At 37.7% G+C, this 24,186-nt stretch overlaps 1 protein-coding gene across 1 annotated transcript in view; it reads left to right on the plus strand.

The window, feature by feature from the left end:
• The window catches only part of LOC126484602 (WD repeat-containing protein 11-like), a 208,359-nt gene extending 187,602 nt beyond the window's left edge, over nt 1-20,757 (plus strand). The window contains exons 20-24 of the mRNA XM_050108172.1: nt 1,453-1,606; nt 1,708-1,874; nt 3,307-3,574; nt 20,225-20,360; nt 20,530-20,757. Coding sequence (XP_049964129.1) covers nt 1,453-1,606; nt 1,708-1,874; nt 3,307-3,574; nt 20,225-20,360; nt 20,530-20,672 — 868 coding nt within the window. The 3' untranslated portion in view covers nt 20,673-20,757. The remainder of the gene's footprint in view (nt 1-1,452; nt 1,607-1,707; nt 1,875-3,306; nt 3,575-20,224; nt 20,361-20,529) is intronic.
• Nucleotides 20,758-24,186: the final 3,429 nt, after the last annotated feature.

The following is a 24,186-nucleotide window of genomic DNA, read 5'->3' on the forward strand; positions in this document are numbered from 1 at the left end:
ATGAGTGTTCCTTTTTCCATAATCTGTCTTTCTCTCAAATTGAATTCAGTTATTTATGCTAAGAACCCAAGTGTATAAATTTGTTGCGGTGAGTTGTTATATCACTCCAAGTGTCTCATTGAAATCACCAAAAAATATGGTACACTAGTTATGGCACTCAAACAAGCACCTGGGAGCAGCAAGGTTCATAAACCCATTCAGCCAGCCAAATTTCTGTTGATGTTGTTTCCCTGAATTAATTAAAGCAAGGTAATGGCTGATGTCCTTCATCATTCTTTTCTTATTTGAACTTTAGCTCATCTCTAATAACCTCATTGTCATTAGCACATTACACTCTAATCGTCAATCATTTCCTGGTTCCTTTTTTTCTATAAAACTATGACCATTTACAAAACATGCCAGTACTGGTGCTTGATACAGCTACTACTCTGTTGTAAGCATGTAGTACAAATAATTGAATGAAAGATCACAGTCTGTACTCTGAGCAACAAGGATAATTTGCATCAGAGAAGAACTATTACAAAATTGATCTTGGAATAAATATTCCATTTATTGTGGACTGTGTTAACTTAGATGATGTAAAATTCCAAACATAACTAATATTGAGTACTTTCAATTTCACAAATCCCTTAATGCTTTCTGCTGCTAACAAGAAAGATGGTAATGCATGAGGAAGTTAGGACCGCATATAGACTTGTCTGATTTCAGAGTTGCATAGAGCACTCTGATCTATTTCCCTTCACTGAGTAGAAAAGCTGAGGTTATGAGAGACTCACAATTACCCATTACTGACACATGTAAGGTACACGTTAACAAAATTCCCTCAATCTGGTATTTAATCTTCTACTAATTGTTTCACGTGGTCATTTACTAATATTGCTCTGAGCCCTCATTGTAAGTTATTTAATTGACATGACTGTTTTATCATAGGATGTTAAGAGTATATATTGAGGCCATCAGGGTTGGAGCAAGTTTTCTGTTACAGATGGGCTTCTTTGAAAAGTAGAAATTTCATTACCACTAAATATGGGTTTGTTGGCAGAAGGGTTTGAAAGATATGCATTACAAGTTCATATAAAATACTGAGTAAATGATTAACTTTTTACTAGATGCTTCATTAATTTAAAAATAACAGCACATTTAATTCTGTCAACAGTATACACAAGTGGGAAAAATTTGATATAGAAACAAATGATGCTATCGCATAAATCTTACTACTCAGCTGAAAATTAAAATTATATTCTTTACAAACAAATCTCAGTCATTGCACAAACTTAATCTGAACTGACAGACTACATTAAAATATTGAGCACTGTATACTCTAATACATCTTTCAGAATTTGGCATAAATAATAACTTATGGTCTGCAAGTCACTAGACTTAACTATGAAATCTGCAGTCTGCGACAGTAGGGCTGTGTTAATATTTGTAAAATTGTTCTTCTCCTTCAAGTAAAACTGGAGACGTGGAGCAACATGCTTCTGGTGATATGACTGCTGGTTCAGGCTCGCCAACATCCATGGATACTAAACGCATCAATAGATATCCTCATATACAGCCCCTTGATTCATATTATGATGTTTTATGTGAACCGTACACATACCAGGTGAGAAACTGAAAAATAAGACACATTTTTGTATGTGTAACAGAAATTTATGCTTGAGATTTTAGTTTTTATGTAATATGAATGTGTGATTATTCTGACAGAAACTACAGTTGGAAAGAGTAACATTGCATGAGAGCAAAAGAGGTGACTATATTCATACAAAGAAAGTAATAGAACAGCTGATTCTCCTGGGAGAAATGGACAGGGCAGTACAGTTGTTACTTGAAACTGATCTTGATAATGTGAACTACTACACAGATGCAATAAAGTAAGTAAAACTTTCATAATATTATTACATAAATGTTCTGAATAGCCATTTAAATAATCTGCTCCAGAAATTTCTAGGATATATGCAGTTTTCTTTAATGACGTGCTAACTGTTTTCCATAATAACATCCTGATCGTTTCCTATAACAGTGTGCTGTTTGTTGTAAATAATACATCTCTTTTTCCAACTAACTGCTTATTACACAGTATCAATACTAGGAATAAGAACAATATACATAAAGATTTAAAATCACTTACTCCCACCCAGAAAGGAGTCCAGTATTTATTTTCAATAAGTTACCAGCAACCATTAAGAGTTTAGTTTCAGACAAGGCACAATTTAAGCATAATTTAAAAGAATTTTTGGTGGCCAACTCCTTCTATTCCATCCTTGAATTTCTCAACAAGTGCAGTAAACCATTTTAATGAAAATTTATTATACTTTAATTTTTGACAATACTTGGTTGTAACAGCAAAGTAACTACGTACTGTGTGAATGATGGATGTATGGAAAGCAAATGTAAGTCTTAAGTCTGTAAATAGTGGAAATTTAATTTTAAATCTTGTACATAATTTTACTGTCCTTAACTGAGGATAATTGAAATGAATAATTACTTTAATTTTTGACAATACTTGGTTGTAATAGCCAAGTAACTAGCTACTGTGTGAATTATGGATTTAATGAAAGCAGATGTAAGTATTAAACCTGTAAATATTATAAGTTTAATTTTAATTGACATACATAATTTTATTGTTTATTGACTGCCTGAGGATCATTAAAATTAATGAAACTCGAGTTTTTCTAATTACATTTTTGTAATGTGTTTATCAGACATGTTCCACATGCAGGAGGATCCCCTCTTTTGTGGGTCCGTGGAATGAATAATAAATCTAATCTGTAATCTGACCATGATGAAATTTCCACACTCACTATAACTCCTTCCTTTGGTAACATACCAATGAGTCCTGTGCATATTTCTGTGCAACTTCTGAGACCTTGGATTGCAAGTAATATTTTTTTAAACTAAAACTCCTGTTATGGTTATGTGCCAGTGATCTTGTTTTTATTTTTTCAAGCAATGAGCTTTCTAGCTTATAATTTTTCCATATTTTTTTTGTTTCCACTTCATAGCATGTGTTTTCCTCTCAACCATTTTCCCTCTTTTATGCTTTGAAATAGAGTTTGTAGATATTACACGGAGTTATTCATGTATTTTACATTCTTATTATTGACAAATGGACAATATCAGAACTTAATGGAGAAGGCTCTCATCATCTATATTTATCAGGTTCAGACCTATGAAAATAACGCACATTATAAAATTAAAGTTATCCATTGTCAGAAGTTTATTATGTATATCTTCATTTATGAGTAATTCTTTTATGACTCACTAATCAGAGGATGAAAGAATGATAACATTTTAATTCTTTAGGGCCTGCCTTGTTTCTACAATACAGTCAACAGGAGCAGCACAAAGCACTATAAAACTAGTGGCCACTAATCTAATTGCCAATGGAAATATTGGTGAAGGCATACAATTACTGTGCCTCATTGGTAAAGGCCTGGATGCTTGCCGTTACCTGCTCTCATACAGTATGTGGGAGCAAGCTGTATGGTTGGCCAAAGCCATATTACCTCAGCAGGAGATGCAGGAGATTTTCCGCAAGTGGGCAGATCATCTTTGGACTTCAGCACAGAAGGTATTATTCTACAATAGCTACTTCCTCAAGTGCAATAAGGAGTCCAGATGATTTATTCTTGAGAAAGAAGAGTGGGGCGGGAAGGGGGGGGGGTGTAAGGGGGGGGGGGTTGACAGGAGAGATTACTGAGATAGGTGAAAATTTAGTGGTAAAATATTGTACTTCATGCATTTATCAAAATGACAAGAAGAATTATCCATCACATTAAAAAAGAATTCAATTTGATTGATGGGTGTTGATAGAGATTTATACATATATAGCTTTTGCCAACATATTCTGTTATTCAGTTTTCTTTGTTCATCTTTGTCCTATTTTATTTTGATATTTTGTCCCTCACTTTTTATCTATTCTATATTACCAGTAACATTTCTGGTTTTCCTTTATAGCTTATTCCTCTTTCTCACATTTTATTTTCCTTTTATATCCTGTTTTTCTCTCCCACTCTCTTTTATCTTTGGAAATACACTTTTTTTTACTTCTTCCCAGCAATTTTTTTTATTTACAATATTCAGAACTAAAACTGTAATCTGTTAATATGACAGGACTTCAATGTCACCCATGACTGTATGGCCTTGGTCAGATCATTGCCACAGTTTCACTGCAGCTGGACATGACATTGCATGTGGTCTGTATACTGCCAGAATTTCATGGGGAATCTGTGCAAAATTTAGATGTTTCGCCCACAAGAATTATATTGTCCAGTGTACTTCAGCTTTGGAGTTAATTTCCAGTTGCTGTGCCATTTCAGTCGTCACACAATTTGGTGCATCTCTTATTTTTACCACAGCAGAACTCTGTATGCAGGAAACCTGGAACATATACTCTCTTGTACAATGTACCTCTCTGTTGCACAGTGGTCTTAGTGGGAGACAACATGTGTAACTTTTTTTCTGAAGTCAAACAATGGAAAATCCTGAATGGAATGGAACAACATTATGAAAAGGAAAGTTGCGACTCACCATATGCTGAGTCACAGATAGGTACAACAAAAAAGGCTGTCACAAATAAATAAAGCTTTCAGCCATTAAGGCCATCGTCAACAATAGACATAGGCGCACACACACAACACACTCAAACGCAACTCTCACACACGACTGCAGTGTTGGGCAACTAAAACCACACTGCGAGCAGCAGCACCAGTGCGTGATGTGTGTGGTGACTTGGTGAGGGTAAGGAGGATGCAGGGGTGGGGAGGGAGAGGGATAGTATGGTGGGGGTGGCAGAAAGTAAAGTGCTGCCTGCAGGTTAGACAGAGGGTAGAGGATGGGTGGGGGGGGGGGGGGGGAGTAATAGAAAAGGAGAGAAGTAAAAAGACTGAGTGTGATGGAATGATGGCTGTATAGTGCTGGAATGGGAACAGGGAAGATGCTGGATGACTGAGGACAGTGACTAACGAAGGTTGAGACCAGGATGGTTACGGGAATGTAGGATGTATTGTAGGGAGAATTCCCATTTGTGCAATTCAGAAAAGCTGGTGTTGGAGGGAAGGATCCACATGGCACAGGCTGTGAAGCAGTCATTGAAATGAAGGATGTCATGTTTGGCAGTGCGTTCAGCATCAGGATGGTCCACTTATTTCGTGGCCACAATTTGTTTGTGGCCATTCATACGGAGAGATAGCTTGTTGATTGTCATGCCCACTCAAAATGCAGCACAGTGGTTGCAGCTTAGCTTGTAGATCACATGACTGTTTTCACAGGTAGCCCTGCCTTTGATGGGATATGTGATGTTTGTAGTTTGTAAGTAAATGAGTACTAAAGCCATTTAGTGTTAAAATTTCTGCATTATGGCAATTCACTCTTTTACTAACAGAATGCCCATCTAGTAATGAAGAATGAATAAAAATATTGTCTGTGGCTTTGCTACTGTTCCCCTGCACCCTAGTCGGGAGGGGGGGGGGGGGGGGGGACAGGTTGCATCAGATGATATGAATTTATGAGATCTACCACCATCCTTTTTCTTGCACCATCATATACAAAATTTATATTGAAGTCACCACATATAACTAATTTCTGGTAATTCCTACAAATGGAATCAAGAAAACTCTCTAGCTTGAGCAGAAATGCTCTGAAATCAGAGTTAGGGGGCCTATAAACAGCAACAATTAGAAGTTTAGTTTCACTAAATTCAACTGCTCCTGCACAACATTCAGATATCTGTTCAGTGCAGTGCTGTGATACGTCTATGGACTAAAATGGAATACTGTTTTTTACGTACATAACCACTGCCCCACCCCACAAGGAACTCCTTGAAACACAGCCAGCTAATTTGCGTCCTGGTAAAGGAAGCCCCTGAATTGTCAAATTATTTAAGTGGTGCTCTGATATACGAATAATTTCAGTCAACATCTATAAGCAATTCACAAACTTTATCTCTAATACCTCTTATATTTTGATGAAATATGCTAATTCCTTCTCTACTTGGAAACGTTATATCCTCTGAAGGTGAGCCCTTAGAGGGACTTCCTTTAAGCAGATATACGTATCAGCTGACTTCAATCTAAGAAAGTGCAGCTCTAACACCAACTACTACAGGAATTTTTCCATGAGTTATCCCACAACCACCCCCTACACTGTCACCAATAGGCTTTGCCAGCCTCCCCTTCCCACACCTATTGCGGTACTGATCGATCCAACTGGCATCACTGAGATGTGACCCATGCCCTCTGCTATCAGCGCCTTCCCCAGCCCCATGTTAACGTGCCTAACAGACACGTTAAGATGAGGCCGATCATCACGCTGAAACAGTTGCACAAAATGCACATTAGTGCCACCAGTTTGAGGAGCTATCTTCGCTCATACCCCTGTAGTAGCTATACATCCTCCAACCCCCACCTACTCCAGTCTGGTCACCAACTACCAAAAACAGGGCTGCATGTGAAACCTGTCTCGTGATCTACAACCTAAGCTGCAACCACTGTGCTGCTTTCTATGTATGCATGACAAGCAACAAGCTGTCTCTCCACATGAACGGCAATCGAAAAACTGTGGCCAAGAAACAAGTGGTCACCCTGTTGCTGAACACACTGCCAAATGTGACATCCTTCATTTCAATGACTGCCTCACAGCCTGTGCCATGTGGATCTGTCCCACCAACACCAGCTTTCCTGAATTGCGCAGGTGGGAACTTTGCCTGCAATATGTCCTACGTTTCCATAACCCTCCTGGCCTCAACCTTCATTAGTCACTGTCCTCACCCATCCAGCCCCTTCCCTGTTCCCATTCCAGCACTACACAGCCATCATTACACCATCACACTCAGTCTGTTTACTTCTCTCCTTTTCCGCTATCCATCCCCTCCCCTTCCCCACCAACCTCTGTTTAATCTGGAGCACTTCATTGTCCGCCACCCGTGCCTTACTATCCCTCCCCCTCCCTGCCACAGTCCCCTCCATACCCCCACCTAGTCACCACTCCCATCATGCACTGGTGCTGCTGCTCGAAGTGTGATTTCAGTTGCCTGAGGCTGCAGTCATGTGTATGAGTTGCGTTTGTGCGCGCGCGCGCGCGCGTGTGTGTGTGTGTGTGTGTGTGTGTGTGTGTGTGTGTGTGTGTCAGTTGTTGATGAAGGCCATAATGGCCAAAAGCTTTATTTATTTGTGACAGTCTTTTGTTGTGCCTATCTGCGACTCAGCATCTGTGCTATTTGGTAAGTGGCAACTTTCATTTTCTTAACATTGTTACTTTTTGAAGGCCCTATTTCAACAACTTAATACATGTCAGTTTACTTTGTGCTTTATTCCACATCTACACTGCTCTCCCATCTTTCCTTTCACATACAGATGGAGGAACCTCTGTGTTCATAAAGCTGGGATTTAACAATATTTTGTTCATATTTGTTGCATTAATGCCATTAGTTGTTTTGGTAAAGAGGCGTAGTCTACTTCAAGTAGGATAAACTTTCTGAAAGAAAGTTTTTTATGAAAATTACCCAGAAAACTACAAACAGCAAACATAAATTCCACATTCATTCTGCTTCAAAAGCTGTATGTTAAGCATACTTTCCATTAATAGTGCAGAGACTCTGATTTCTATAGCTTTAAAAATGAATCAGAAATTTTATATTATTGATACAGGGTATAATGAATGTGTATCGTGTGAAACATGATGTTTAATAAGTGGTGTAATAACACTGGCTGCTTTTCTTTACATTTTGCAGACAGCTAAAATATATTTGACTGATTGATGATGATCTTTTATTTGAAAGCAAAGATGTGTTTTGTGTGCCTCATGCATGTAGCCAAAGTACAGATCAAAAGTATGTGGGTACCTTCTAGTGGACATTAGTATAGGGTGGTTCTGTCCTCTGTGAACCAAGCAAGCTGAAGCAATGGTCAGCACATGGACGTTAATTCGGGAGGGTGATAGTTCAAATCCACTTCTGGCCATCCTGATTTAGGTTTTGATTTCCCGAAATCACTTCAGGCAAATGCCAGGATGGTTGGATGGTTCCTTTGAAAGGGCGCAGCCAAGTTCCTTCCCCATCCTTCCATAATCTGATCCGACTGATGATCTCGCTGTTGGGTCCCTTCCCCCAAATCAACCAACCAATCATACCTGCCTTTATGATGGTTATAAATCTGCTGGGGACACTTTCGATGATGTCTTATTGTCTGTGGAGGAATGGCAGCTCCTGCTTCACCAAAGACCAGGGAACTTAGTAACATTAGGTGTTAGATTCTTGAGTGAAGTCGATATTGTAACTCTTCCTAAAGGTGTCCCATTGGGATCAGGTCAGAACACAGGGCAGGCAAGTTGATTTCAGCAGTTTTACTGTCCACAGACCTTTGCCTTGTAGATGCTGCTTTATGATGATGCATTGTCACGCTAATAAAACCACTCATTGCCCCTGAACTGTTCCTCTGCTGTACAAAGTACACAATACAGTAAAATGTTTTCATATCTTTCCACATTTATCATTTTCTTAAGTGAAATAGAGGGACCCCAACCTAACCTTGCAAAATACGCCCATACTGTAACACCACCTCCGTACATCACATTGACTCTACACATGGTGATAGAGAATGTTCTATAGGTGTTTGTCAAATCCAAACCCTTACATCTGATTGTCACAGAATACAGCATGATTCATTACTCATTCCCAGTCATATGCTATCCAGTGTTGTTGTTCTTACATCACCATAAGCTTTGGTTGCCACTGACTACAGAAATGTGTGGCTTATGAGGAGCTGCTTGATTATTCTGCCCCATTCCTTTTAGTTCCCTACATGCAGTCATTGTGCTAGTTAGACTGCAGGTAACATTTGAAAAATCATGAGTGATTTTTTTCCACTGATTCCATGTGATTTTTTACAACCACCCCCAACAATGCTCGATGATACTTGTCTGTTGGTACATGAGGTCTACCAGTTCTTGGTTTAGCTGTGGTTATTCCTTCGCATACCCTCTTCACAGTCACATCACCAACACTTGATTTGAACAGCTTTAGAAGGCTTGAAATGTCCCTGCTGGATTTGTTATTCGGGTTACATCCAGTGCCTAGGCCATGTTCAAAGTCACCGAGCTCTTGCGAATGATCCATTCTTGTGTTACTGTTTTCCTACTGGCAACACAATGTGCCCCATCTACTTTTATGCTGGTGGGTCCACGTTTTGTGACATCTAGTGGTGAATTATGAATTACACAAGAGTGTCTGCATACATTTTGTCAAATAATGTATACCAATTTTAGCTTCTCTTGTCGTCCATTTCCCCTCATACATACCATCCATTCAAAGTCTTCATACCAGCTCTCCACAGAATTTTTCTCCATAGGGATTAAGAAAAGAATTAAGTGGAATGCCTACAGGAGATACAAAGGTAGTTGTAGAAGAATCAGGAAGATCTAAAATAAGGTTTCATACCCACAGAACATTGGTTTAAGATCTATTGTTATGACAGACGTAAGGGCTGGACAGTAAGTTGGAGGATCCTACCCTGATACTGCTCACTGCTGTGGGAGTGAGAATGATGGATACCATGGAATTGACTAGGTTACTTTGAATTAAATATGAATGTGGAAATGTGTCTGTGATTTTGTTGATAAAAAAATTTTATGCTGAGATTTTGGTTATGAAGAAAGAGGGGGACATGTGTAAAGCAGTTCTGATAAATTCTCTAAACTAAATTATTTAAAAATTTTTGCACCACCTGCATATCTTTGGACATGCATTAGCTTTGATTCAGGGGGAACAAAAATGAAAGAACAACTCTTATGAAACTGAAAAAATTCTTGTGAAGTAGAAACAAAAATATCCAGAATAAAGGCATTCTGTTTGGAAGTGTACACCTTTGCACATCTGTAAAATCGAAGTCTGTTGGTTGATAACATTGACCACCATGCTACTCCACTTTGTCTATTCTAACACACTTGAATTATATGTGGCATGCTGTCCACAAGGCAACCAAGACATTGCTGCTCGAGCTCGTCTCACTCTGCAACAGCAGCCCTACCTAGGTCGTCCAATGTATGAAGACAGTTCCTATCCTACAAGGATTCGCTGCAGGTTTCAGTTGGCCCCAATCATGCTCATTTGAGTTAATATCAGCATTCTATTCAGTTGATTTCTGCTGGTACTGGACAAAAGTAATTACATGATGGGAATAGTGTGCTCATACATTACTGTCTTGAAAGATGAACTTGTTCCTAGAATGTTTATTGTAGGGCTGGACATTAGGTCGGAGGATCTTATCCTGATATTGCTCAGCCCTAATATTACCTTTTATAGTGACAAGAGGCATGTAACACCTGTACATGATACCAGCCCAAAACATGATTGATCCACCTCTCTGCCAAACTAGTAGGACTGCGTGCCCTGAGACATGCATTCGTTCTTGCCACCACCACATTAATCTGCATTGATCATTAGGAATCTGACAGATCTTGCACCTGTGGGTGAAGGCAGCTTCCAGTTAATGATCCAGATTCCATTCCAGGCATTACCAAGCACACCTGCTTTTCACAACCTGGTGTTGGATTGTTTCTGCTGTTGTTCATACGGATGCCTAAAGCTCAAATTGATCATGCGGAGACAGTTGCAACTCTCTGAGCCGCCTTTGCCTCCAAAAAGGCAGCATGCTGTTCTGTTGCATTTTCCTCACAATATATACAAGCCACACTTTATAGCATACAGTCTTCAGCTGGTGTTGTTGACTGCTAGTGAACAAGAGGCAAATCCTCAAAATTTTGTGTCTCACTGTATTGGTTCGAACTATGTCATTGCAGTGTTCACCAATTTGGTGAGCAACTTCCCATGATGAATTTGATGATTAATTATGCACACATGATCTAAGCTTGAAATGACCTTTTGAGGCATGTTGGGAAACTAAACAGTGTACTGTGTATAGAAGTTATTATGTCCTCCTCATCACTGAAGACACAGCATGCTCTGCTGACTGCACAGAGAATTCACGTTTACTGTAACTCCATTATCAGATAGCTGTAGATAGCAATTTCATCTTCTAAAAAGAGTATCAAGAAAGAAGTTGTAATTGAGGCAGGGAGGACTGGGCAGGTCATGAGTTTGTCCTAAAGCTTTTTTGAGCACTTTTTGACTGTGATTGTCTCAGTAGTTGGGTTTCCAACTGTTTGCAGAAAATGATCGTAACTAATTTATTTATGAATGCAATAGCATAGATATAATTGCTTATCACTGGAAATGTGTTATTTATACACATCTTATTTCAAATCATATACCATCATTAACCACTTCAATGAACATTACCATTTTAACTATGGCTCTAGAATTTGGCCCTTAAGGGCAGAATGCATAGAAAACAAATGCAAAGATTGTCTTTGTGGAAAATGTTTTCTGTGCATCCATGACTTTAACATATGACAAATTAAACCCTCATTTAGACTAATTTGTTGTGAAACTGTAAAATATGAACAAATGCATCTAATGAATTATTGTGGTTGGAATGATGTTGAATATGTGTTAGCATATACAAGTGCCTGTTTTGGCAGTTGCTTTCTCCAGCTTTTTGATTAGTTCCAAGAAGTCCAGTCTCTTGTCGTCATTCATTTAATTCTGCACTTATAAATTTCATTGACATTGCTACTCCACAGAAGCCTCTTGTCCTTGTTGGGATTGTGCACCTGCACCTGCAATTCATTTATCATTGGCTGTCATTATCTATCAGTATCACATATTGTAGAAAGAAATGATTGTGATATCTTAAAATGATCCATGCATGAGTTGAGTTGTCGCGGTCTCCTTTCTTTTATCGTTCTTCTAAATATCCTTCTCAGTCCCCTCTCTCCATCTTTTGCACAACCGGCCTTACCAATGTAGAAAGGGAGAGGAATTACTTATTTTTTCCATGTTAATCTGTACATCAATGAAGACCATGTTTTTGTCCCATAAGTGGTAGTTACAATTCCTTTTATGCTATATTTTATATACAGCAAGCTTAGTTATTCTACCTTCTGAACTATGACTATGATTTAATTAATTTCTGTTGAAGATGAAATACATTTTGTTTCCTCTAGCCCTAAAGATATTTTGTCATTCATCTAAATTACATTACATTCTTGTCTGGTGGTGCCATGATCGATTAGGCTCTGTGACCATCTCTCTCTTACTCCTGTAGGCACCCAAGATTCAAAATATTTCTCTCACTGTCTTAATACTACACACTACAGCTGTAACAATGGTGAGAAATACCTCGTGAGGGATTTGTCATTTGAGAAACAGTGCACATCTCGCATGAATTCACTCAAGCACTCAAATCTCAAAGTTTATCTTAGGATAAATAGAGGAAGGTAAACAGTCCATTCTGGTAACACACACTGACTTGATCCATTGTTCAACTAATCCAGCCATGTACATACTATTACCCAATTCTTAAGAATTCCGTAAATGAATACTCATTTCATGAATGGAGACTCATTCCACAGCATTCATTAGTGAAGACTCATTCCAAAGCATGTACTTTTCTCCAACTACATTGTAGTAGTAATGTCTTATTTTTTGTGTGTTTCAGCCCCCTTATTACTTTGTATTTTCTTTTCTTTTCTTATATTTTTCTCCGATTTTTAAGTTTTAGAAAAATAATGAGAGAAAAACATGTTTTTGTTACATATCATTTTAATGTTTCTCTAAATAAACATCTTGTAAAATCTACATGTAAAGAAGAGCTTTCATGACAAATTGGGTTAATATGGACAAATAGAGATTAATCTGATGTGCTGTTTGACAGCTTTGTAGTGAAACTACAGATATAAGTGATCATTTTGTTGGATGTGCTTCATGAACAAACCACTTTTTTTTATGTTGGTTCATCTTGGAACTCCCAAAGAGTTGATTATACTGCTGCCCATTTGAATGTATCCAAGTTTCATCTTCTGTTAACAGTTGTGAATTTTTTTGTCAAATTTTTTGAACATTTCCTTACACCAATTGACATGAGCCTGATTTAGAGCTTTGGATAAATTATATGGAGCCGATTAGAAACAATTTTTTTCTTACAGAAAAAAGTTTACACAGATATCAAATGTTCTGCAGTCTTCAATGTGCCGAAGGCTGCCTCTGTCTGACTGCAAATCACATGCCAATCCTTTTCAGTCATGTAGAACACAATGTTGATGTTTGGAACAACTAGTTTTGGTTGACTGTCATGAAATTCATCCCATGACCATGATTAAATCCTGTAAACCGATTTCAAATAGTCTTATCTCAAGGCAATTGATTAACAAAAACTGTACGAAGCATTTTGAGGGGTTATTGTTGATTTAACTTTCACAAAAATCATAAAATTCATGCTTTGAAGTGTCATTTTTTCACAATACTATCTCTTTAAATGCTTCTCATAAACAAATTTCTTGGCCAAGTTATTATATGTCATTGTTTTAAGAATAACAAGTGACAAATTTTAAAATATTAGTAATGTTGCATCTCAGTAATCCCACCCATCTAGTGGACATTCGTAAAAACTTAAATGACAAAGGTCATATCTCTCATTTTACCTGTCTCATACCCTCCCTATTATCCCATTTGAATCAAATTCTGCAGCTAATCTAATTTGAGTATTTTTGGTTTTTATGATGTTCTCTCCTACAGAATCATCCTTTACAGTTTGAGTTATTCTGTAGCACAATTAAAAGTACTTTAATCACAACAAAAGTTCATTGTCTATATAATTCACAAAATTCTGTCCAACACAAATCTTGATGAATTGTTTAGGTGCTGTGAAGCATTTGCTTGTAAACCCGCCACATATTTTCTTTTGCTGCTGTAGTGGATGGGCTCAGTCCGAAGATGGTGTGATATTCGAAGTCCTTTGTGACATTTCCCATTGTAAGATCCACAACATATGGTCTCATTGTTCTATACTTTTAGTCACAGTAGGTACACACATTTTATTTAGTTACTATAGTCCAGGTCAGAAAGGAACCTTGTCATCAGGTTAGAGTATGGAACTAGTCACTATTGGTTCATGTTATCACTAATAGTGATCAATGTGTTAAATCATAAATGTATAAATAAATAATAATAAATAAATAAATGCTTTATTTGGCCATAATAACTTAATAGTTGTGGACATAGTCCATTTACAAACACGAGAACATTAAAAATGTTTAGAAGTAAAGATAAATTCTACACAATAACATTAGAAATCTTTGATGGAGTACAAGCATTAACAATTAACAGTTGCTTTAATTTTGTCTTAAATATGTTTCCTTTTAACAATTTTATATTATTTGGCAATCTGTTATAAAAGTGTCTTCCAGCAGAAAATGGACTATCATCTGTTGCTCTTTTATTCTAAATTTTATGTGGTAACACTCTCTTCTTGTTGTATTATAATTATAGATTTCACTATTGATTACACTATGCTTAATATTTTCTTTTACAATTTATGTTTATCAATTGTTTCAACTGATAGCTCTGGTTCTGTATCCACTTGCCTTGATTTATAATTAAGCAGAAACTCCTCCAGAATTGTCTTGTCCTTATTTTGTGCCAATTTGTTTTTAGTGTGATTTTCTGTGATTAGGCTAATGTTCTCTGCATTATTTTGCACTGATAACTGTTTTGTAGAGCCCCAACTTATGAAGGAGGCAGCATCAGCATAATTTGCTATGTTTGAATTTCGTGGAATTATTATATCATTGGTGTACACAATAAACAAAAAAGGTCTGATAATGCTTCCCTGAGCAATTCCACAGTTAATAATTCTATAAGATCATTTTACTGTTTGTGTATGTCTCCCAGTTGTATAATACAACTTTACACATTGTCTCCTGTCAGCAAGGTATGATCTTAGCAGATCTAATGCTACTCTTCTGACTGCGTAAGTTTCTGATTTATGTAGAATAACAGAATTATTTACAGAGTCAAAAGCCTTGGATAGGTCTATAAAGGTGCCAATAACTTTGTTTCATTCATCAAGTTTATTCAATACAACTTGCAAAAATGTAGCTACAGCTGTTATTGTAGACTGGCCCTTGCTGAAACCATGCTGACAGTTTTTTAATACATTGTACTTACAGAAAAGTGATTCTAGTTGATCAAGAAGTAACCTCAGAATGAGATTTTCACTCTGCAGCAGAGTGTGTGCTGATATGAAACTTCCTGGCAGATTAAAACTGTGTGCCCATCCGAGACTCGAACTCGGGGCCTTTGCCTTTCGCGGGCAAGTGCTCTGCCGACTGAGCTACTGAAGCACGACTCACGCCCGGTCCTCATAGCTTTACTTCTGCCAGTATCTCGTCTCCTACCTTCCAAACTTTACAGAAGCTCTTCTGCGAACCTTGCAGAACTAGCACTCCTGAAAGAAAGGATACTGCAGAGACATGGCTTAACCACAGCCTGGGGGATGTTTCCAGAATGAGATATTCACTCTGCAGCGGAGTGTGCAAGGTTCGCAGAAGAGCTTCTGTAAAGTTTGGAAGGTAGGAGACGAGATACTGGCAGAAGTAAAGCAGTGAGGACCGGGCGTGAGTCGTGCTTCGGTAGCTCAGTTGGTAGCGCACTTGCCCACGAAAGGCAGAGGTCCCGAGTTCGAGTCTTGGTCGGGCACACAGTTTTAATCTGCCAGGAAGTTTCAAGAAGTAACCTTTCCAACAACTTACTAAGTAGTGATGTCAATGAAATAGGCATATGGTTTTGTATATCTGTAGTTTTCCCCTTTTATGCACCGATCTTATTTCAGTGACTTTTAGCAGGTCAGGAAATGACCTCTGACTGAAAGAGCTGTTTATTAAATGTTGTAGTGGCTTTATTAATTCATTACTGCATTCTTTCAGAAATTTCACTGAGATGTTATCCCAGCCACTGAATGTATTTGCTTTTAAGTTGGAAATTTCCAACTCTGTAACACATATCAGGAAGAATGAATTACTGCCATTACTGGGATTTAGCACCTGTGGTGGGTCGATCACATCCTCCCTACTCATCTTACTAAACTGGTCTATCTCTCACATACTTCCTTTGGGTCACTCAGCAATTTTTCATTGTCACTTATTATTATGTTATTGCACACTGCATTGTCGCTCCCTCCTCTTTCCTTATTTTCTATACTCCACACCGTTTTCATAACATTACTAGATTGCCTCATCTGTTCAGCATACATCTGTGCTTTTAATATTGTATAGGTTTTTCTACAGGCTTTGTATTTAGATTGGAAGTACTGCAGTTTGGTGTGTCTGAAAAGAATATATAAGTCCTTCATATCTTCCTTTAATTTTGTCATGTTGAGGGAAATTTAAGATTCCTGGAACTGCCAGTTTTCTTTAGTATTTCGGCCACTGGGCATACTCGATGAAGACAATGGGTTAATGTTGTATAAAGTTTGTCCCACTTTTCATTGATATCTTATATTTAATATAGGCCTAACTGATGCCAATTTATGTGTGCCAGGGTTTCCTTTAATGTACGATAGTCAAGCTTTCTTTTATAGGTAAATAGGCCCCTGTCAGATACTATTTCTTTTTCTGTTAGAAGCTCTAAGACTAAAGCACTATGATCCGAAATGTGATTCTCAACAGTTCTAACTACAAGGTCTTCCTTTCTTAAGTTTGTAATAGCATGATCAAAACATATCTTAGAGTCAGATGTAATTCTTGTTAGTGTTGAATTCACATGGGTTTAATTATACGACTGTAACATATCAATATATCTAAGATAATTTATACTATTAGTTAAGGAGTCTATGTTCACATCCCCTACTATTACAGTCTGTTTTTTATGGGGTGAGAGTTTGTCAACTTGTTCCTCTAAAGGACAGAAAATTTTTTTCATGTTACTGTTAGGAGATCTGTACAGACTAGCTATTATTAAACAGCTGTTTCTAAGCTTTGTTCTTATTGCAGCTATTTCAAAACCCATCTCTCATGCATGTTTATCTGCCCAATCAATTTTTTTGCACTGGACATTAATTTTGACATAAATACCAACACCCCCACCTTTCTGCTGCTTCCTACAGTAGACAGTGGCTGTTTTATAATTACTTAAATTAATGTTACTCACTTCCTTAGTTTTGCACTCTGGTTCATGCACAAGATAAATATGAGGATTACTAACACTTAAAAATTCGTCAATTTGTTCTATTTTGTTGGTAATATATTTGACACTTTGTGATATTATTTTGAGTTTACTGTCATTTATGATGTAGTTGTCAAGTACTTCGCCTCCACCTATACGTGGTGAAGGCTGTTTTACTCCAAAAAAGTTTCTGTAGGACTACTTTCTCTTGTGAACGAACTGTTTTTATATATAAGGCTTTTCAGTTTGATCCTTTGTTTTGTTATTTGTTTTAATTTTTCACACAAATAACGTTCACCTGCATAAATCAAATGAAATCTGTCGTTAGTGTGTTGACCTCTATCCAACTTTCCTAATCTAGAATTGAACAATTTCCATAGTTTGAATATAGTGCCTTAATTGTAATATTTGTTTTCTTATTTACACACAAGTTGTTGATCAGACCATACCGATGCAGGACAGTAGTGGCAGTCATATTTTTCTGCTTATTTTCTTCAAGGAAATTCTTCAGAGCTTCAATGCAGACACCAGCTTCATTGCTTCCCACATCATTCGCACCACTTACACAAACTATGAAATCATTGCTACACAGCATTTTACTTTTCAAGTTGGCACTTCATGCTGATTTATTAACGGGCAGCACTTAACAGCACAAACTTTCGCATTCCAGCATTTAACATAATACACCATTAATATTGCAGCCTCTGCCATATCATTTTTCAACACAACTGATGCAGATGAAGAATTCACAGGCAAGCACATACCTTACATGAAACCAAACTCGCCAGCTACAGCTGTGTGTGTCTTAAAACAGTGCTACTGACAGGTGCCACCCTGCTTTGTATTGTTACATAACAATATAAGGAACCTTACAAATGGCATTGTTCAAAGGGCCACACAAATATGTTTCTAATTTAGATAACACTACATTATTAAATTACCTGATATTATTAATCCCATAGAAAATATGTGGACATATTTAGATCAGCAATCAACATCCACACAATTTGATAGCTCTGCAGAATCCAGTCATCAGTGAGTGACTTCAGCTCGGTATGGCGTACGATCTTCATAATTTCACTTGATGTTGCCGTAAAATGTAGTTAGATGATTGGTAGATGACATTTTCCTTGAAATAAAGTGACAGTGCAAAAATTCATGCTTCATACATTATTATTGTTGTTGTTGTAGTCTTCAGTCCTGATACTGGTTTGATGCAGCTCTCCATGCCAACCTATCCTGTGCAAGCTCCTTCATCTCCCAGTACCTACTGCAACCTACATCCTTCTGAATCTGCTTAGTGTATTCATCCCTTGGTCTCCCTCTACGATTTTTACCCTCCACGCTGCCCTCCAATGCTAAATTTGTGATCCCTTAATGCCTCAGGCCATGTCCTACCAACCGATCCCTTCTTCTAGTCAAGTTGTGCCACAAACTTCTCTTCTCCCCAATCCTATTCAATACCTCCTCATTAGTTACGTGATCTACCCACCTAATCTTCAACATTCTTCTGTAGCACCACATTTCGAAAGCTTCTATTCTCTTCTTGTCCAAACTATTTATTGTCCATGTTTCACATCCATACATGGCTACACTCCATACAAATACTTTCAGAAATGACTTCCTGATACTTAAATCTATACTCAATGTTAAGAAATTTCTTTTCTTCAGAAACACTTTCCTTGCCATTGCCAGTCTACATTTTATATCCCCTCTACTTCGAGCATCATCAGTTATATTGCTCCCCAAATAGCAAAACTCCAATTTAATTCCCTCAGTATCACCCGACTTAATTTGACTACATTCCATTATCCTCATTTTTCTTTTGTTGATGTTCATCTTATGTCCTCCTTTCAAGACACTGTCCATTCCGTTCAGCTGCTCTTCCAAGTCATTTGCTGTCTCTGACAGAATTACAATGTCATCGGCGAACCTCAAAGTTTTTATTTCTTCTCCCTGGATTTTAATACCTACTCCAAATTTTTATTTTGTTTCCTTTACTGCTTGCCCAATATACAGATTGAATAACATCGGGGAGGGGCTACAACCCTGTCTCACTCCCTTCCCAACCACTGCTTCCCTTTCATGTCCCTCGACTCTTGTAACTGCCATCTGGTTTCTGTACAAATTGTAAATAGCCTTTCGCTCCCTGTATTTTACCCCTGCCACCTTCAGAATTTGAAAGAGAGTATTCCAGTCAACATTGTCAAAAGCTTTCTCTAAGTCTACAAATGCTAGAAACATAGGTTTGCCTTTCCTTAATCTTTCTTCTAAGATAAGTCGTAAGGTCAGTATTGCCTCACGTGTTCCAACATTTCTACGAAATCCAAACTGATCTTCCCCGAGGTCGGCTTCTACCGGTTTTTCCATTCGTCTGTAAATAATTCACGTTAGTATTTTGCAGCCGTGACTTATTAAACTGACAGTTCGGTAATTTTCACATCTTTCTTTGGGATTGGAATTATTAAATTCTTCTTGAAGTCTGAGGGTATTACGCCTGTGTCGTACATCTTGCTCACCAGATGGTAGAGTTTTGTCAGGACTGGCTCTCCCAAGGCTGTCAGTAGTTCTAATGGAATGTTGTCTACTCTCGAGCCCTTGTTTCGACTCAGGTCTTTCAGTGCTCTGTCAAACTCTTCACGCAGTGTTGTATCTCCCATTTCATCTTCATCTTCATCCTCTTCCGTTTCCATAATATTGTCCTCAAGTACATCGCCCTTGTATAGACCTTCTATATACTCCTTCCACCTTTCTGCTTTCCCCTCTTTGCTTAGAACAGGGTTTCCATCTGAGCTCTTGATATTCATACTAGTGGCTCTCTTTTCTCCAAAGGTCTCTTTAATTTTCCTGTAGGCTGTATCTATCTTACCCCTAGTGAGATAAGCCTCTACATCCTTACATTTTCCCTCTAGCCATGCCTGCTTAGCCATTTTGCACTTCCTGTCGATCTCATTTTTGAGTCCTCATTGTTTATTGTTTGTTTTAAATTTGAAAATGACTAAAGTGTTCTTACAACTTCTCCTTCTGGATGCCTTAGCATTTAATGTGTGCAGTGTTTGTTTGATGAAGTGAAGAGAGTATATTTATTCATTGTTGAGTAAGTGCAGTAACCTCAAGTGATTGCATCAACCTCACTATATTATGTCGTATGCTTAAATGTTACAGAATAAAGCGCTGTTGGTGTATCTGTCACTGGGAGAATTTCCACGTGTTGTGGAGCTGCTTCTAACCTTGCACAGACCAGTTCAAGCTGCTCTACTCTTGTGTGCTTGTAGAGACTTTGGAGTACCATTGCCCTCTGATATCCTTTTTCTGCAAAATTTTAATTAGAACTTAGAGTAATCAAATGCAGAAAGAATATTCTGTGTGTGTGTGTGTGCGTGTGTGTGTGTGTGTGTGTGTTTTTTTTTTTTTTTTTTTTTTTTTTGAAATGACTACATTATTTTTTTAAGTTCCTTAACCAAACTTACAGTCTGTAATTACAGCAGTACAGCTGGACTTCTCAAGAGTACTTTTCTCACTGGGAAATAACAAAGCAGCCTTTGATATCAGCAGAAAAGCAGGTTCTGCTGGAGAAGCACTATGCAAAGAATTTGAAATATTACTGTCATAGATACATGAAAGTGAAATGTTACAATTTGAATGTATTTAATGTACATGTGGTAAACAGAAATAATAAAGTATAGTAAGCAGTGTAATGTGAGTATAGACCAGAAATGATCCAATATTAAAAAATAAGTCACTCTATTATGATGGGGTTTTCTATTGAAGTTACAGAAAGGCTGGACAGTACTGTTTATAGAAATACTTGGCAAATAAAATAATACTTTTAGCATTTTATCCATATTTTGCTTCTTCAGCAAGGAAAACGGGTTTGGTTGGAAATGCGAGGTGGAGGGGGAGAGGTCCCTGAACCTCAAGGTTGAGAGAGATCTGCCTATGCTGAAGAGAGAAAAAAGATAGCAAAATGAAGGAAAAGGTGTCATAGAGCAGATGAAAGGTAATGGAACTGAAGTGTTAAAACGGCTCAGCTATGGGTTGTAACTGTTTCTACAACTTCACTAATGATCGGTCACCCTGATGCTTTTCATGGGAACGGATACCTTGATTATTTTCTTATGGTCACCTTCTCATAGTGTCTTGAAGCTGTGGATCTGCTATGTGGTGCCACTCCTAGTAGTGTGTGACTTCTTGTTCATCTGCAGAGGATCGAGGACTGTAAGATATCTCGCATCTATGCCAATTTGCTACAAAATGATGTAACTGCTTTTTAAAGAACACTTCAGTATTCTGTTGCTCTTATATAACAATTACAGTATTTGGTGGACAGATCTCATATTTACCAGAAAAGAGCAGCTTCTTTCAACTGTTTCTGGGCACTATAATTTTAGTCAGCATTTCAAAACACTGCCAAGCCATGTTGCCAAAGCCTAAGAGATCCCTTCACAGCATATGGAGTCACCCAATCGGTGTCACGCCTTGGTGATGTTCGGTGTTCACGTGTCTCGCTCCAACTCTGCACATTGGTCAAATCAGCATGTGCACAGTGGAAAATTCTCTATGTGCTAACTACCTAAACAGTGTTTTTACATGAACATCTTTCATCCCATTGAGAGGAAGAGGTGGAACAGCATATTACATCATAGATCCCCCCACTAACATGAAAGGTGTCATGTAAAATAACTTACTTAACTAATTACAGTCCTTCCGTAACATCCAAGTTTTGATAAATTATTGTCATTACTAAAATTAACCTCTCATGAGACTGAATTCAGTTTCATTTCTCCACATAACAGAGCACACACATCTTACGTCAATTCATTTTCACTATGTGATTACTAGGTTTAACGATGATTTTATTTACCTTTTGTTCACTTTTTAGCATATATTTGTACTTATTTAATTAAAGGATAAAGTGTCCTTTTCATCTCATTTCTTTGTCCTTTCCCATTTTCATTATCACATTGTTAGATTTTCATAGATCAAGAAAATCCATAAGAGGTTTGTCCTCTTTAATCAGGCTCAATCATTATTTCATTACTTTGAGTAAAAGTTTATCATTTTCTATGACAGTACAAGGTTCTCGAATTTATTGAGACAAAAATTTTTTTTAATTACTGTAAGGAGTTTCATGCTGACATTTTACTCTATACTAGTTTCCGGTTTTCAAATAGTGATAAGTTAATGTGTATGGGAAAACGAACATTCATAGATCCAGTCATCGCCCAGGTAAGTCTATGTGCTTATTTGATCCCATCTCCCCCCCCCTTCCCCCTTCCTATCCCGTCCGTGTAATACTTGCCATTGGCCTCACTTTTAATGTGCCACAGATGTGTATAATTTTGATGACACACACAAAATGCAAAACAAAACTGAGAATAAAATCGTTTTAGTGCTTACGATTAAGATAACATGCAGAAACAAAACACTAGTGCCACTTCTCAGCTGTACTTTTGCATGGCTTTCTATAGTTTGGTAAACATTAAGCAAAGAAGTTAATACCTCATTATTCCTAAATCACAATCAAATGCCACCATTTATTCAACTGCCACCGTGTGTCAGACCATGCTTCCGTTTCTTGCAGCTCATTGTGTAACATTATTCACCGATGTTGAGGTCTTAAATAAATAATGTTATGCTTTGATTCAATCAAATGGTATGCATTAGGAGGAAATATATTTATGTTGTGTAATGCTTAGATCTTTCTTTAGCCACCTCAACAATGAGGTCCCCATATGAATTTTTCAAGACATTGGTTTTGCATCATGCCTTTTGTTATTCCATGGTTCTAAAGGCCAATTTCTCCTCTAAGAAGGTGGTAAATGGTGTTTCATAAGAGATCAGTTCCCAAGACAAAAAACCAATAGCCTCATCATAAATTGTTATAGAGTTCCTCAAAAGGCATTTTGTAATCAGCTGAATGTGTGTGCTCTTCTATGGCAGTAAGTTTGGTACAATCCGCTTAACTCCATCATAACTTTTTTCACTGGGATTATCTTATGGGAAATACGGAAAAATTTTCATACATCTTATTTTATGCCTCTCCAAGCCATGTTAAAAAAATGAGGCCATAACTTGAGATCTTATATCACACAAAAAAATCTTACATTTCCCTACTTTTTGGAGGTAGTCATTTTCTAATTTGTTCACAGTGCTTTTGGCAGATGCTTTTGATTCTGGTACAAACTGACAAACTTCAAAAAACTGTCAAGGACTACAAAAATCTGGTAACACCAGCCTCTAGAAGCAGGCATGGTCCATACAGGGGACAGCCATGAATTCCCGTGGCTCCTTTAGTTCTCCTGACGGAATTAATCCCTGGATTGGTACACTCATTGCCCTTACTCCAAGGTGTTGGCTGCAAACTGCCACTTCCAAGAATATTATTGAAAATTACTATTTTCTGAATTTTTTCAGTACATTTTTGAACTCCTATAATGCTCATAACACTGGTAAATAAAATTTGCAAACTGAGCCAGAAACCGCAGTTTCCATTCATCTCCTTTTTCACTTATCTTAAATATGATGCTTAAGTGAATCTTTAATTGTCTTTTATCTTTGGACCGAGTAAGGTGGCGCAGTGGCCTCGCATTTGGAAGCACGATGGTTCAAATCTGCCCCGGCCATCCTGATTTAGGTACTCCGTGACTCCCCTAAATCATTTCAGGCAAATGCCAGGATGGTTCCTTTCAAAGGACGTGGCCTATTTCCTTCCCCATCCTTCCCTAATCTGAGCTTGTGCTTCATCTCTAATAGCCTCGTTGTCAACAGGACGTTAAACACTAATCTCCTCCTCCTCTTTTATCTTTGGTGTTTCTTTCAAAGTAAACAGCTGTTTTACCAACAGAAATTACTGTTAGTGATTTGTTTTTATCGTAGTCTGCAAAATACTTGGCAGGTATTTTGTTGTGTCTTGTCTCATGTCCATACTGGCAGACATCTAAGATGATCACCCTTCCAACAACAAACTGCTGCAGGTAAATCGGGGATGTCCTAATCTGCTTTACTTTAAAAACCTCAGCACTTCATGGTCTGCCAAGAAGACTATATCTTACATCCAAGTAAATAACACTGAAATGTTCTTAAAACTGCTGTCAGTGTCCTGAGATCACAAAAGTGATAGTATT

The sequence above is a fragment of the Schistocerca serialis genome, chromosome 1, assembly GCF_023864345.2.
Source record: "Schistocerca serialis cubense isolate TAMUIC-IGC-003099 chromosome 1, iqSchSeri2.2, whole genome shotgun sequence".
NCBI lineage: Eukaryota > Metazoa > Arthropoda > Insecta > Orthoptera > Acrididae > Schistocerca > Schistocerca serialis.